Source organism: Callionymus lyra, chromosome 9 (assembly GCF_982586985.1).
Source record: "Callionymus lyra chromosome 9, fCalLyr1.hap1.1, whole genome shotgun sequence".
NCBI lineage: Eukaryota > Metazoa > Chordata > Actinopteri > Syngnathiformes > Callionymidae > Callionymus > Callionymus lyra.
In genome coordinates, this window is record NC_141826.1 from 19,370,540 (window position 1) to 19,384,332 (window position 13,793).

General features: G+C 48.1%; 2 protein-coding genes across 2 annotated transcripts; both read left to right on the plus strand.

The window, feature by feature from the left end:
* The first annotated feature begins 567 nt into the window (after positions 1-567).
* Positions 568-2,301, plus strand: stard15 (StAR-related lipid transfer (START) domain containing 15). Its single transcript, XM_087799249.1, has 6 exons — positions 568-714; positions 1,244-1,391; positions 1,493-1,596; positions 1,688-1,805; positions 1,865-1,917; positions 2,086-2,301. Exons 1-6 carry the CDS (start codon positions 568-570, stop codon positions 2,299-2,301), a joined length of 786 nt encoding a protein of 261 aa, XP_087655375.1.
* Positions 2,302-2,761: 460 nt separating this feature from the next.
* Positions 2,762-13,793, plus strand: arap3 (ArfGAP with RhoGAP domain, ankyrin repeat and PH domain 3). The gene is made up of 35 exons (XM_087799251.1): positions 2,762-2,907; positions 4,560-4,689; positions 4,749-5,399; positions 5,462-5,502; positions 5,596-5,669; positions 5,729-5,772; positions 5,836-5,994; positions 6,078-6,147; positions 6,209-6,329; positions 6,391-6,563; positions 6,632-6,738; positions 6,794-6,993; positions 7,074-7,159; positions 7,226-7,408; positions 7,481-7,607; positions 7,676-7,780; positions 7,848-8,010; positions 8,064-8,166; positions 8,246-8,444; positions 8,509-8,566; positions 8,635-8,798; positions 8,876-9,088; positions 9,154-9,259; positions 9,317-9,464; positions 9,756-9,824; positions 9,906-9,980; positions 10,044-10,155; positions 10,222-10,350; positions 10,410-10,546; positions 10,610-10,692; positions 10,762-10,797; positions 10,860-10,923; positions 10,988-11,125; positions 12,201-12,239; positions 12,303-13,793. Exons 2-35 carry the CDS (start codon positions 4,619-4,621, stop codon positions 12,750-12,752), a joined length of 4,698 nt encoding a protein of 1,565 aa, XP_087655377.1. The 5' UTR covers positions 2,762-2,907; positions 4,560-4,618; the 3' UTR covers positions 12,753-13,793.

A 13,793-nucleotide genomic window follows, 5' to 3' on the forward strand; every position in this document is an offset into this window, starting at 1 on the left:
TTTTTTTTAAAATTCAATTTAAAATTGGTTTAATAGGCCAACTAAATAAGCCAATCATGCGACGAGATCAACTAGTTCAGTACTCAGTAAAATATTCAAATTGTGAAAATGTAATTATTAAAAATAATAATAATAACATAACTATTAAACATAATACATATGTTATACAAGGGTTCTTGCTCACAAGCATCAGTGTGTGGTGCGAAGAAAGAGCTGAGCCAGAAGACAACAGAACATCCCAAACTTTGACCAGCAACTAGTCCTGTATCAGGGACCAGAAGTCAAATGAGTCCATGTCCTGACCTCAACCCCTTTCTAGACTTCAGCTAAGACCAGCATCAGTCCAGGACTTGGATGGTGTTTCAATTTTACAACGTACTAGGAATCATGGATAGAGTGTTACCTCTTCCCCCCTGCAGTGAACACGATCCATGCTCTCAGTTTTCAGCACCTGCGTGATGGAGGGGGGGGGGGGGGGGGGTGAGGGGGTGAGGAGGGGAGAGGGGGCAGACTTCACAGGTGTATGTGTGCGCAGGTGGACGTCAGCGGACTCCGGCCTCTTCCATTATGCCGGTCCAGATTCCAGACGACTCCGACTTCTCCTCGTTTAAGGATCAATGCTTGAGCCTGGAGGGCTGGGAGAGCCGGTACTCCCGGGGCGGGGTGACGGTGTGGTGCCTCCGGGAGGAGAGCAGGACCGTCCAGAAGCTGAAGGTGGGTCACACGCTTACAAAAACCTGGACCTGAACACACCTTTTAAAATCCCCCTGAACCTCCGGATACGGTCGGTCTTAAGGTTACATGCTTGAAAGTGAGGCAGGAAGTTGATATTTAGCAAAACTATTGAGATTATTGTTGTTTATTAAGTCAGCAGCTGAGTGGGCGGAGCCATGTGAGACTCTGTTGTGTGAGTGTGTGTGTGTGTGTGTGTGTTGATCATGTAGTTTTCATGTAGTCAGGAATTCCTTAAAAAAAACTTTAATGCCCAGGTGCCTTTGAGCAAGACACCTGAAATTCCTTAGCATGTGTTTGTGTTTATGTGCATAGTAGTCGTGTGTGTGTGTGTGTGTGTGTGTGCACTCTGGTTGCCATGGAAAGCCTCATCAATGATTCAGGGGTGTCCGAGCAGCTGATCGAGTTTCCACGGAGACGATATTTGATGACATCAGTGGAAAACATGATGAACGTCCACGTGTGTGTGTGTGTGTGTGTGTGTGTGTGTGTGTGTGTGTGTGTGTTGAAGATGAGGATGGTGTGCAAAGGCGTCACGGCCGAGACGCTCTACGACGTCGTCCACGACACCAGCTACCGCAGGAAGTGGGACGGCAACATGATTGACACCTTCGACATCGGCCGACTGACCGTCAACACCGACGTGGGATACTATTCGTGTGAGTCGACACACTTCTGTAGCTCAACCCGGAAAGTACAAATCAAATCTGGATGACGGACGTGTGTGTGTGTGTGTGTGTGTGTGTGTGTGTGTGTACAGGGAGGTGTCCTCCTCCGCTCAAGAACCGAGACTTCGTCACCATGAGGTCTTGGCTTCCTCTGGGCGACGACTATCTCATCATCAACTCCTCTGTCAAACACCCGGTGAGAACTTCTTCTGCTAGCATTAGCCGTTAGCATACTTTCACACTCCAGGGGGCGACTCGCCAACATCCTCTCCTCTGATTGGTTGCAGCAACATCCTCCGAGAAAAGACTTGGTCCGGGCTGTGTCGGTGCTCACCGGGTACTTCATCCAGTCCACCGGAACCAACTGCTCCACCCTGTACTACCTGACCCAGGTGGACCCTAGAGGTGAGACCTTGAGCTCCCCTTGATCCACAGCGCCCCCTAACTACTGTTTTCATGTACAGGTTCTTTACCGAAGTGGGTCGTGAACAGAGTCTCTCAGTTGATCGCCCCAAAGGTACCTTGGCTCTCTTTATTCAAACCCAATTGTGGTTCTGGCCTTCCATGTTTGGTTCTGGTTCTAAAGTATTTATTTCTGGTCTTAGATATTTGGTCTAGGTCTTTTATATCTGTTATTGGTCTCAAGTATTTGGTTCTGGGGTCAAATGTTTGGTTCTGGTCTCAGGCCATGAGGAAGATCTACAAGGCGTCCCAGAAGTACCCGGAGTGGAAGAGGAAGCACGATCCCAGCCTGAAGCCGTGGCTGTACCCGGAGCAGAACAACCTGCCGTGTGTGTCGGTGGCCGAGCTCTCTCTGCAGCGGGCCGACTCGCTGGAGAACATCGACGAGAGCGGCGCCGGCGAGGACCGGACCACGGTCAGCGACGACGAGGAGACCTAGTTCTTTTTGACCCGTAGTCGTCCTGACCTCAGGGTGAAGGTCACCAGTGCAGGAGTGACTTCTTCTCCTCCAACATGATGATTTTTGAGCTGAAACTAATAAACAATCAATTCTCACTGTTAAGTGAAAGAAATGTCCAGCTTGTTTCCTGTTCCTGTTACTCTTATTGTCTCTACTTCCTGTTCTAGAAGTCTTGTAGGAAGGACACACACACACACAAACACACACAATCTCACACACGCTGTCGCGGGAATCTGGACACAGGCATGATGCTGCGTGTTGACTGATGCGTTGGTTCTTTCCGCCACCTGCATCCGCTTTTGCTGTTTCAAATTAAAACAAGCTTACGCGCACACACGGCCACAGTCCAGTTGTTGATAGCTTTTACTTTGGAAAGCGGAAACGTTTACTTTGTAGTACTTTCAACTTGACGTCCAAAATTCCTGTCCGGAGTTGGGAGTCCCACGGACGCTGCCAGCTGAACTGGACCTGGTCCTGACAGGTCAAAAAGTTTCGAGTGAGTCAAAATCTAAACCCCTGGACCGACCCACCTAGGACGGGATCTGACACCAGAGAGCGGCACGAGCCCCGGGAACCGGATCGGAGGTAAGACACTTGTTTGGGATGCAGGGGCGTGTCCTGGACATCATCAGGCAGGTTTATGAGTTCTGATCACTGGACGGATCCACTATTTTCTGGTCCAAAGTTCTGCTCGATGCACTTTCGACTTCACTGGTCCAATACTGTTATAAATAAAAGTTACAAAGTGTGACGGAGAAACACAACAAGTGATCTGAGAGCGTCTTTCCAGAAGTTCTTCCTCTATATATCCTCATATAAACCCACATTTAAACTTTTTAATTGAAAGGGTGGACAGTTGTCTCACTGGGATTTGAACCTTCAACCCGTTTGACTGGTGCACTGGTTTCTGGGGCAAAAATAACTGTACAGAGAGAGGAAGTCCAGTCACTTCCCTCTGAGTGACGTCACAGTGCGCGTCCTGTTTACAGCTTCGAGAACAAGTGCCGTGTTTCTGCTCTGAAGGTGTGTGCGCGCCCGTGCGCGTGCGTCCGACCGATGAACATTTTCTGTTCATCTTTACAAAGCAAAACTATTGTTCCCACACAGACGCACGCGTTTTCTCTGCAGGTTTCTGTAACATTCCGCTGGGTTGTGTCTGTTGTGCGTGCGTGCGTGCGTGCGTGCGCGTGCTCAGCTGGAAGTGGAGTGGGTGTGTCGACATCCTTCAAGTGTCTTATCTGCATCCTCACTCGCTTCCTTTCTCCTCTCGATCAACCTTTGATTTATGGAACACACACACGCACACGCAAACGCACGCACACACACACGCGCACACACACGCACGCACGCAAGCACACAAGCACTGAAACATGACTGGAACAAAAGTTTTCCAAACCCTTCTAACCCTGGCATGAGTTACTCTATGATTCTTCTCACTGACTCACCTCTGTGACTCTATGATTCTTCTCACTGACTCACCTCTGTGACTCTATGATTCTTCTCACTGACTCACCTCTGTGACTCTATGATTCTTCTCACTGACTCACCTCTGTGACTCTATGATTCTTCTCACTGACTCACCTCTGTGACTCTATGATTCTTCTCACTGACTCACCTCTGTGACTCTATGATTCTTCTCACTGACTCACCTCTCTGACTCTATGATTCTTCTCACTGACTCACCTCTGTGACTCTATGATTCTTCTCACTGACTCACCTCTCTGACTCTATGATTCTTCTCACTGACTCGCCTCTGTGACTCTATGATTCTTCTCACTGACTCACCTCTGTGACTCTATGATTCTTCTCACTGACTCACCTCTCTGACTCTATGATTCTTCTCACTGACTCGCCTCTGTGACTCTATGATTCTTCTCACTGACTCACCTCTCTGACTCTATGATTCTTCTCACTGACTCACCTCTCTGACTCTATGATTCTTCTCACTGACTCACCTCTCTGACTCTATGATTCTTCTCACTGACTCACCTCTGGGACTCTATGATTCTTCTCACTGACTCACCTCTGTGACTCTATGATTCTTCTCACTGACTCAACTCTGTGACTCTATGATTCTTCTCACTGACTCACCTCTGTGACTCTATGATTCTTCTCACTGACTCACCTCTGTGACTCTATGATTCTTCTCACTGACTCACCTCTGTGACTCTATATGTTGTAGGCTTTTGAAGTGTGAGCAACAAGTCAATAACATTTTCAGACGCTCTACCCTGTAGCGCCCCTTATAGGATGGGATGGATGTGGTAGTTGGACCTGCAGGAGCAGAACAAAGAGCATGGTTTTCATCTCATCGCTGGACCAAGAATCGTCAGTCGAGTCTCTCCTGGGCGTCATCCACCTGGATAGGTGAGCAGCAGTCCTGGTGCCGGGTCGTCACGTCACGTGGCTCGTTTTCTTCACTCCAGGTATGTGGAGACGTTCTGCAGGGCGGGCCTCTTGCAGGCAGGAGACTTGGCTCACATGGACCACGACGCCCTTGTGAGTCTGGGCATCACTGCCACAGGTCACAGGAAGCGGATCTTGCGCCTGCTCTCCCACGTACTGAGGTCCAGTGACATCGGGGCGGCCCGCCGGAACCGTTGTCAGTCGGTGTCTGGCGAACGGGAGCTGGGAACTTTTGAGGCATCCAGAAACAGCTCAGCGCCTGATTTGGCGTCCATGTTGGTGACCTCTGACCCCAGCAGGCCTCGTGTGAAGCCTGTCCCTAAACCCAGAACTGTGTTCAACCGGCGCCGTACCACCCCTGTCCACTTTAGCTACCCAGGTATCTCCAGAGAGTCAGTTATGTTCCCCGGCAGTAAAGGTTTCAGCCCGGAGGAGCCGCCGTCCATTAGAGTCCACAATCATCAGGAGTCGGGGTCACCCGTGGTCCCCCCAAGACTGATCAGCAGTGCCCCCTCCGCCCTGCAACAGCATCCCACACGTCGTCATAGCAACACCATGGAGATGGTCTCCAACGAGATTTACTGGGGTGCATCCAGCAGTGGGAAGAGTCATCTGCCCGCCCCCCCGACTCTGCCTCCAGTGACAGCTGACAGGAAGTACCAGCGGAACAGGTGCATGCGCTGATTGACTCGTTGACGCCAGCGCTGACTTCATTCTTGGGTTTTTGTTTCAGCGCCGGAACTCTGAGCAGCACCTCGTCAGGATCTGTAGCAGGTCAGTCTGTTGTGGACACACAGCAAGTGTGACTCGAGAACCCAACCCACGACCCACCAGTGCAGTAACCTTCAGTGTCTGTGTGCTCCACAGAAGACTCAGATCCTGTCATCAGTCCTTACTGCGAGTCAAGTTTCTGTAGCAGAACCAATCCTCCGCCGATACAGGTGAGCTCCAGGTTTCGGGTCACTCGGAACCAGAAACCTGATTTTTGTTTACTCTGCAGAGCGAAGAACCCTCAGAGAGATGGAAGCTAGCACGGAGAGACGAGTAAGTGAGCAGAGCTCTTTCAGTGTCTTTCATGTAGTCACATGACTGCTCCGGTCTCAACAGAAACCCACCGGGTCACGGCATACGTCGGCTCTCTGGTCTGGACCAGCACAGGCCATGTGACGAGGACTTGACCATCTCTCCGTATGCAAGCTTCACCTCGGAGGACGAGCGAGCACAGCCCGTCATCAGCGGCTGGCTGGACAAGCTGTCGCCACAAGGGTGCGTGTTTGAGCTGGTCACGTGACTGCCCCGAAGAACAAGATGTCACATGATCACTAAATAAACATGTTTCTGTTTCGTAGGAATTACGTTTTTCAGAAACGCTTCGTAAAATTTGACGGAAGGAACCTTGTGTACTTCAGCAGTGACAAGGTACACACACACACCCATACACACACACATACATACAAATCTAAGGGCTTGTGCGTTTCAGGACGTGTACTCTAAAGGGGTGATCCCATTGGAAGTGGTCCAGATGTGCCGCCCCTCCAAAGACAACAAGTTTGAGATTGTGACGAATAAGCGAATATTTGTATTCCGAGCAGATAATGAAGGTAGGACACACACAGACACACACACTCACACAGATAAGTGTGCATTCTTGTGACATCACAGGGACAAGGGCTCGCTGGGTCTCCACTCTGCAAGACCACGTACGGGACCAGCTGGTCTGGGGTCAGAGCGGGTTCCGTTGTCAGAAACATGGTGTTCTGGAGCTCAAGGGAACCAAGTCCAAGGTGTATGTGGCTCTGGACGACGAACAGATCTGGCTGTACAAGAATGAGCAGGTGACAAGGCCGTCTATCGCACCAGGCCGGGTCAGAATCTCACTCTCACGGCACCTTCATGTCTTCAGTGTTTTCGCAACAGAATTGGAATCACATTGATCGAAGCTCGAGGAGCGACAATCCGGGACGGGAAGAACAAGAGCTTTGACTTGATCACCCCATACAGAACCTTCAGGTGTGGTTCTGCTAATGCGACTGCCCTGACGCCATCCTTCACATCCTTCCTCCAGTTTTACAGCAGAATCGGACCAGGACAAGCGAGCCTGGATGGAGGAACTGCAGGACTCCATCGCTGAGACGCTGTCTGACTACGAGGTGGCCGAGAAGATCTGGTCCAATCGATCCAACAGAACCTGCGCTGACTGCAAAGCTCCAAACCCAGACTGGGCCTCCATAAACTTGTGTGTGGTCATCTGCAAGAACTGTGCAGGTACAGACCCCATGACCAATTGCACCCCTTCCCCCTCGGACCGTCCTCACCTGACCCATCCTTCTCTGGACTGTATTCAGGTCAGCACAGAAGTTTAGGAACCATGGTGTCTAAAGTTCAGAGTCTGAAACTGGATATAAGTGTGTGGAGCAATGAGATTGTCCAGGTGACACACACAGACACACACTTGCATACACACAGACACACATTCACACTATTGCTCTTTGTGTAGCTTTTCATTGTGCTCGGTAACGAGCGGGCAAATGAGTTCTGGGCGGCCCATTTGTCAGCAGAAGATGAGCTCAGTTCTGATCCATCGAGTGAGCGGAGAAGAGAATTCATTAGTCACAAGTATCGAGATGGACGGTACCGCCGGGACCACGCTCGGTTCTCTTCACAGGAGCAGCTGCTAAAGGTGACCCATCTATCTATCTGTGACCCATCTGTGTTTGACCGGTCTGTGAGTGACCCTAATGTCTCACGGCAGGTTCTGTGTTCGGCAGTGGCTGAACAAACTTTGTTAAAAACAGTCACTCAGATATTTCTGGAGGCAGAAACTCTGACTGATGTGCACAGTCATCAGGTGAACATGCAACTGGACCGGTACTGCTCAGGTACCGACAAACAGCTGTTGACTGAGTTTTGTGGTGGGCAAGGCTGTTACAGGCATGTGTGTCTTCAGAGCCGGGTGTCTACGATGAGATCACACAGCCAGTTCTTCTCTCTGGATTCCTTTTTAAGTCCAACTGCTCTGGTCGTACGACGCTGACCCGAAGAAACCGTGAAGGTGTGTTGTTTCTGAGGTGGATCATTTCAGGGACCCAAACTAAAATGACAGTGTATGTGTATTTCAGACTTTCAGAAGCTCTGGTGTCAGCTGGGTGAGTCTCTGCTGCTCTACCCGTCAGAACGCTCAGCAGAGCCGAGCCTGGTCATCCCAGTCAAGGACATTCTATGTCTCGGGGTCAGCCGTCCCGACTGTACCAACAGTAGCAGTACCAATGGCTTCATCAACAGGTGAGCTAAACTAGACAGATCTCACTTCAGACCCTTGACCGAGTCTGTTGCAGGTTTAGGTTCACCTTCGAGCTGTACCTGACCTCGGACCGGTTCCACCAGTTTGGACTTGAGTCCTTGGATGCTCTGCAGTCTTGGACCAGATCCATTGGGAAGGTAGCACACATGTACAGTAGATGGTGTCACACACAAATGCACACAAAGACTCACACCCTCACCATCCCATGTGTTGCAGGCTGCCACGCCCCTCAGCTGTCACTGCCTCTTGTCAAAGGAGTTCGAGCGAGTGGGTCTCTTGCAGTTTCGTAACATGTTGAATCCTCAACAGTGGAAGGAGGAGTTCTTTGTCCTGCAGAAGTCAAACTTGTTTATGTGTCCGGTCAGAACTGGAGCTGCCGAGGACATTATTAATCTAAACCGCTTACAGGAACTCAGTCAGTACCGCAACATGCCTCTGCTGTTTCTGGTCGGGATTTTGCAGTAACCTTGTGTGCACAGGTGTCACAACTGAAGGAGATGAGAAGAAGGAGGTTCTGATTCTGGTAGAGCGAGGAAGGTAATTGCAGTTCTTTTGTGCCCTCTGGAGCTTATGTCCTGGTCTCATAACTGGTTCTTTGGGGTCAGAACTCTTCACCTGCAGGGAGCTGGTCGTTCGGACTTCGCTCTGTGGTCCTCAGATATCAGGCGTGCGGCCGGCGGGACAGGGAACACACTACGGGAACAGCAAATGAGCCGCAATGATATTCCCATTATTGTGGACCGCTGCATTGACTTTGTCACACAGTACGGTGAGTTCAGTTCTGGCGGGTTCTAACAGGTTTCCAATAGGTTCAGATGATTGTGGAATCGGTTTTGTTTTTTGCAGGTCTGGGACACGAGGGAATCTACAGGAAGAATGGAGCACTGTCCAGAATCAAGCTGCTGATGGATGAGTTTCGCCGGGACGCCCGAAATGTGTGGCTTCGGATTGGAGACCATTTCATCGAGGATGTAACAGACGTCCTCAAGAGGTTCTTCCGAGAGATCGAGGACCCGGTCTTCATGTCTCACCTGCACCCCCTGTGGCAGGAAGCTGCAAGTAAGTGTGAAGGAGGGATCTTCGGAGGGTCCGGCTGATGACGAGGCAACTGGTTCTTTTCTCAGAGAGTCCCCACAAGGGTCAAAGGTTGGAGGGTTACAAGGAACTGATCAGAATTCTTCCTCGGGTCAACAGAATGACACTAGCTGCGCTGCTGAGTCACCTGTACAGGTAAGTAAATGTACTGGAGATGATTTAACCGACCGACTGACCCAAGGCTCCTTCCAGGGTGCAGAAGTGTGCAGGACTGAACCAGATGTGCACCAAGAACCTTTCACTGCTATTTGCACCAAGTCTGTTTCAGACTGATGGGAAAGGCGAGTACGAGGTTAAGATTATGGAGGACCTGATCAACAACTACCCCTTCGTGTTTGACGTAAGTCCTGATCAGTTTCTTCTTCTGATAACAATGCTAACTATTTGATCACTGCTAGCCATGCTAATTCTGCTGTCTCTGCTAACTCTGCTAACAATGCTATCACTGCCAACTCTCTAATCACTACTAACAGTGCTATCGCGGCTGATGACAATCCTATTACTGCTAACCATGCTAACACTTCCAATTCGGCTAAGGTAAGGTAAAACTTTATTGATCCCCCAGGAGGTCTCCTTCGGGAAATTGTTTAACACCTCTTGATTGACAGACGTGACACTGTTGTGTGTTTAGATTGACGAAGAACATCAGACTCAGATTGACCTGGAGGTTAGCTTGATCACCAGCTGGAAGGACACACAGGTACACACACATATGCAAACACTCAACTCACACACATACAGAGCGTTGAGAAGATAAAGTTGTGCGTTTGCTTGTGTGTAGTTGTCTCAGGCGGGGGACCTGATCATCGAGGTGTACCTGGAGAAGAAGCTCCCAGACTGTTGTGTCACTCTGAAGGTGTGTTGTTGTGTGAATAGTGGACCTCGCCTCATAGTTAACAGTGATATACATGACCCGCAGGTGTCGCCCAGTGTCTGTGCTCAGGAACTGACCAACCAGGTTCTCTACCTGAGGAACGTCTCACCTGCAGACGTGTGGATGATGTTTGAGGCTGTAGAGGATGGTCAGCTGGGTGAGAGTCACTCACCTGCACGAGGAAACACAGACACAGATTTAACACACAGAGTTGTTGTTTCAGAGCGACCGTTACGGCCTAAAGAGAAGGTTCTGGAGCAGGTGCTTCAGTGGTGCCAGCTTCCTGACCCGAGCTCCGCCTACCTAGTCGTGAAGAAGATCCTGAAGATGGACGGAGTCGACGCCCTCACTTGTAAGAACACACAGACGTGAACAAAAATATAGTTTTGATGAAGACGTGGTCTCTACCAGTCTGCCGCAGGGAAGTCATCAAGGTGGGCGTCCTGAAGTTTCGGGAAGAGCCTCCAAAATTTCACCAGGGTACCAGATTCCAGGAGAGAATCTTCCAGATCAAAGATCATAAACTGATCCTGCTGAAAGACAAAAAGGTTGCTACGTCTTACCCCGGGTAGCTGATTGGATGGGTTAAGTGACGGGTGTGTTTGGTCCAGAGTCTGCGCCCAGAGAAAGAGTGGGGTCTGAAGGACATGAAGCTCTACATCGGGATTCGCAGAAAGCTGAAAGCGCCCAGCAGGTCATGTGACTCCAACTTACTGTCAAACACACACAGGTGACCTTCTGACCTTTGTTTCAACTCTTACAGGTTTGGATTGACGCTCACGATGGACAGACATCAGCTGTGAGTAGACGGGATCATCGTGGGCAGAACACAGATGGAAGTTGTGTTCTTTATTTTTTCAGCTTCCTGTGCTGTAGCGAAGAGGCGGAACTCTGGGAGTGGATCGGCTGCTTCCTCAACGCTCATGTGAGCTAGCAACCGTGCATTACGATTAGTCGTAGAATACTGAGTGCTGACGGCTGTTTCACAGAGTGATGACTCCTCGCTGCCGCCAGTGCGCCGACGTTCCACATCCCACCTCCACAAGCAGAAGTTTGGCACCATGCCACTAGTCCCAATCCGAGGAAACGACAGCAACCAAGGCATGCTGGCTGCCAATCAGACCCTGGTCAGAATGAACGCCTTTCTCGCTAACAACATATAAAACATTTAGCTTAGCATCGCTTACTAACAATGTTCAGCTAGGTCACATTTAGCTTCTCATCTTTAGCTAGCTATCTTTAGCTAGGTAGCCTGTAGTTATTTATCTCTAGCTACCAAGTAACATTCAGCTTTTCACCTATAGCAAGTAATTTTAAACTAGCTAGCATTTAGCTTGTCATTTTAAACTAATAATCTTCAGCTAGGTAGCGTTTAGCTTCTCATATTTAGCTAGCTATCTTTAGCTAAGTAGCCTGTAGTTATTTATCTCTAGCTACCAAGTAACATTTATCTTTTCATCTTTAGCTAGGTAGCATGTAGCTTTTCACCTCCAGCAAGTCATTGTAATCTAGTTAGCATTTAGCTTGTCATTTTTAACTAATAATCTACAGCTAGATAGCATTTAGCCTGTCATTGGTAGCTAGTTCTCTTTAACTAGAAAACATTCAGTTAATTGTTGCTAGCTTGTTATTGCCAACTACATAACATTTAGCTTATCATCGCTTGCTAGTTATCTTCGGCCAGTTAACATTTTTTTTGTGCATTCTAACTTGTATCATCAGATATGTAGCATGTCATGGATGGCAACTGTAGTCATTGTCTGCCTGGAAATGTTTTCCTAATGTAGCTAGCTAGTTAATTTTAGCTTAGTATAGTTATTATTGTCCTTGCTAAATAGTTATCTTCAGCTAGGTATCATTTAGCTTAGATGGCTACTGTTGTTTTCTTGAGCTAGGAAACATTTAGCTTACTGTCGCTAGCTAGTTATTTTCAGCTAGGTATCATTTAGCTTGTCATTGTTAGCTTGTTATCTTCAGCTAGGAAACATATAGCCCTTTGTTGCTAGGTAGTTATTTTTAGCTATCTTCTGCTAAGTAACATCATTTGTGGTTGCTAACTAGTTATCTTTAGCAAAGTAACAATTAGCTTGTTGTCAATAGCTAGTTGTCTTCAGCAAAGTAATATTTGTCATTGCTAGTTGTCTTTAGCCGCCAGGCTAGCAGCAACCTCGATGATCTCATTGCGTCTTCTTGGTGTTTCAGAGGAAGCTGCACGACAGACGGACTCTCTCCATGTTCTTCGTGAGTTTCCCTTGTTCTTTGGTTTGTTCACAAGTTCAGTGAATCATGTCTATTTTGCTTCAGCCCATGAAGGTTCAGTCCGACTCCGTGGAGGAGAGCGTGAAGAACCCGGAGTACCCTCGGCATTCTGAGCCGCCGGTGGCCCCCGAACCATCCGAGCCACTTTACGAGGAAGTCGGGGACTTCGGCCTTCAGGTCCTCAAGTCTCTTGAGACCAGTTTCCTGTCTGGTGGAGTGTCAGAGACGCAGGAGGTCCTGAATCACCTGCAGCTCGTTTCTGTGAAGCCCAACTACATGGAGGGAGAAGCGGCCGCCAGCAGAGGGCAGCAGGGAGCATGCACGTCCTCGCAGGAGCTGCTGCTGCTGCAGGAACTGGAGTCTGCTTTTGGGAGAACAGAGGAGCTGCAGGAGGAACAGCAGGAGGGGAAGAGGGAGGAGAAGAAAGAGGAGAAGGAGGAGGAGAAGGAGGAGAAGAAGGAGGAAGAGGAGGAGGGGAGGACTTCCAACCACTGACAATGTTACAGTTTAATCTCCATCTACTCATTTCCACACTAACAAATCGGTCCTTCTGCTGCTGTTATTGTTTAACTCTTTCAATTCTAGAAACTTCCTAATTTATGGTTGCACAGAACTGCAACACAAACTCACAAACTCTGAAACTAAATTACAAATTTACTGAAACACATTATAAAGAACTCTGAAACAAAATAACAGGTTCCTGAAACAAATTAAAAAACTAAAAATGACAATTTCCTGAAACATTTTTTTTATAAACTCTCAAACAAAATTTAAATTTAAAAATTACTTTTAAAACAAAATGACAAGTTCCTGAAACAAATTTGCAAATTCAAAATTACAATTTCCTGAAACGAATACAAAAAAAACGTTTTAAACAAAATGACAAGTTCCTAAAACAACTTTACAATTTCCTGAACCAAATTTAAATTAAACTTTTGAAACAAAACTACAAGTTCCTGAAACAACTTTACAATTTCCTGAAACAGAAGTAGAATTTCCTGAAGGAAAATTCACGATCCTGAAACAAAATTACAATTTCCAAAGTGTCTAAATTGTTTTTAGAGTTTGTACATTTGTTTTGCACGTCTGGACCACCGAAGATTTTAACAATCATGATTTTAAGTCATACTGCAGTAGAAACGCTCCTGCGCGGCCACCAGGGGGCAGCGCCGCTCTTTCTTTTTCACTGTCTTAAAGAGTAAAGCCTCTTGAACACGGACTCCTGCCAACTTTTTATTTTCTCTGGACTTTTTAAATAACGTGGAGAAATGTTTCCCCTACATTTATTTGCGTCCAGGTTGAAGGGAACATTTTCACTAAATGAACCTTAAATGACTTGTCTTGCTGCTCCATGCTTCAGTGAGTATCAGGTGGTGACTTTAAGAGAATCTCCATCATCATCATCATCACCATCATCATCATCATCATCCTCTGGAGAGTCTTTTTTGTCTTTGATTTTAACACCAGAACTCTAGTTGTCGAATTCTCAGCCTCTTGTGTCGGAATTCTCTTCCAATAAAATGTCCTTTGACTGGA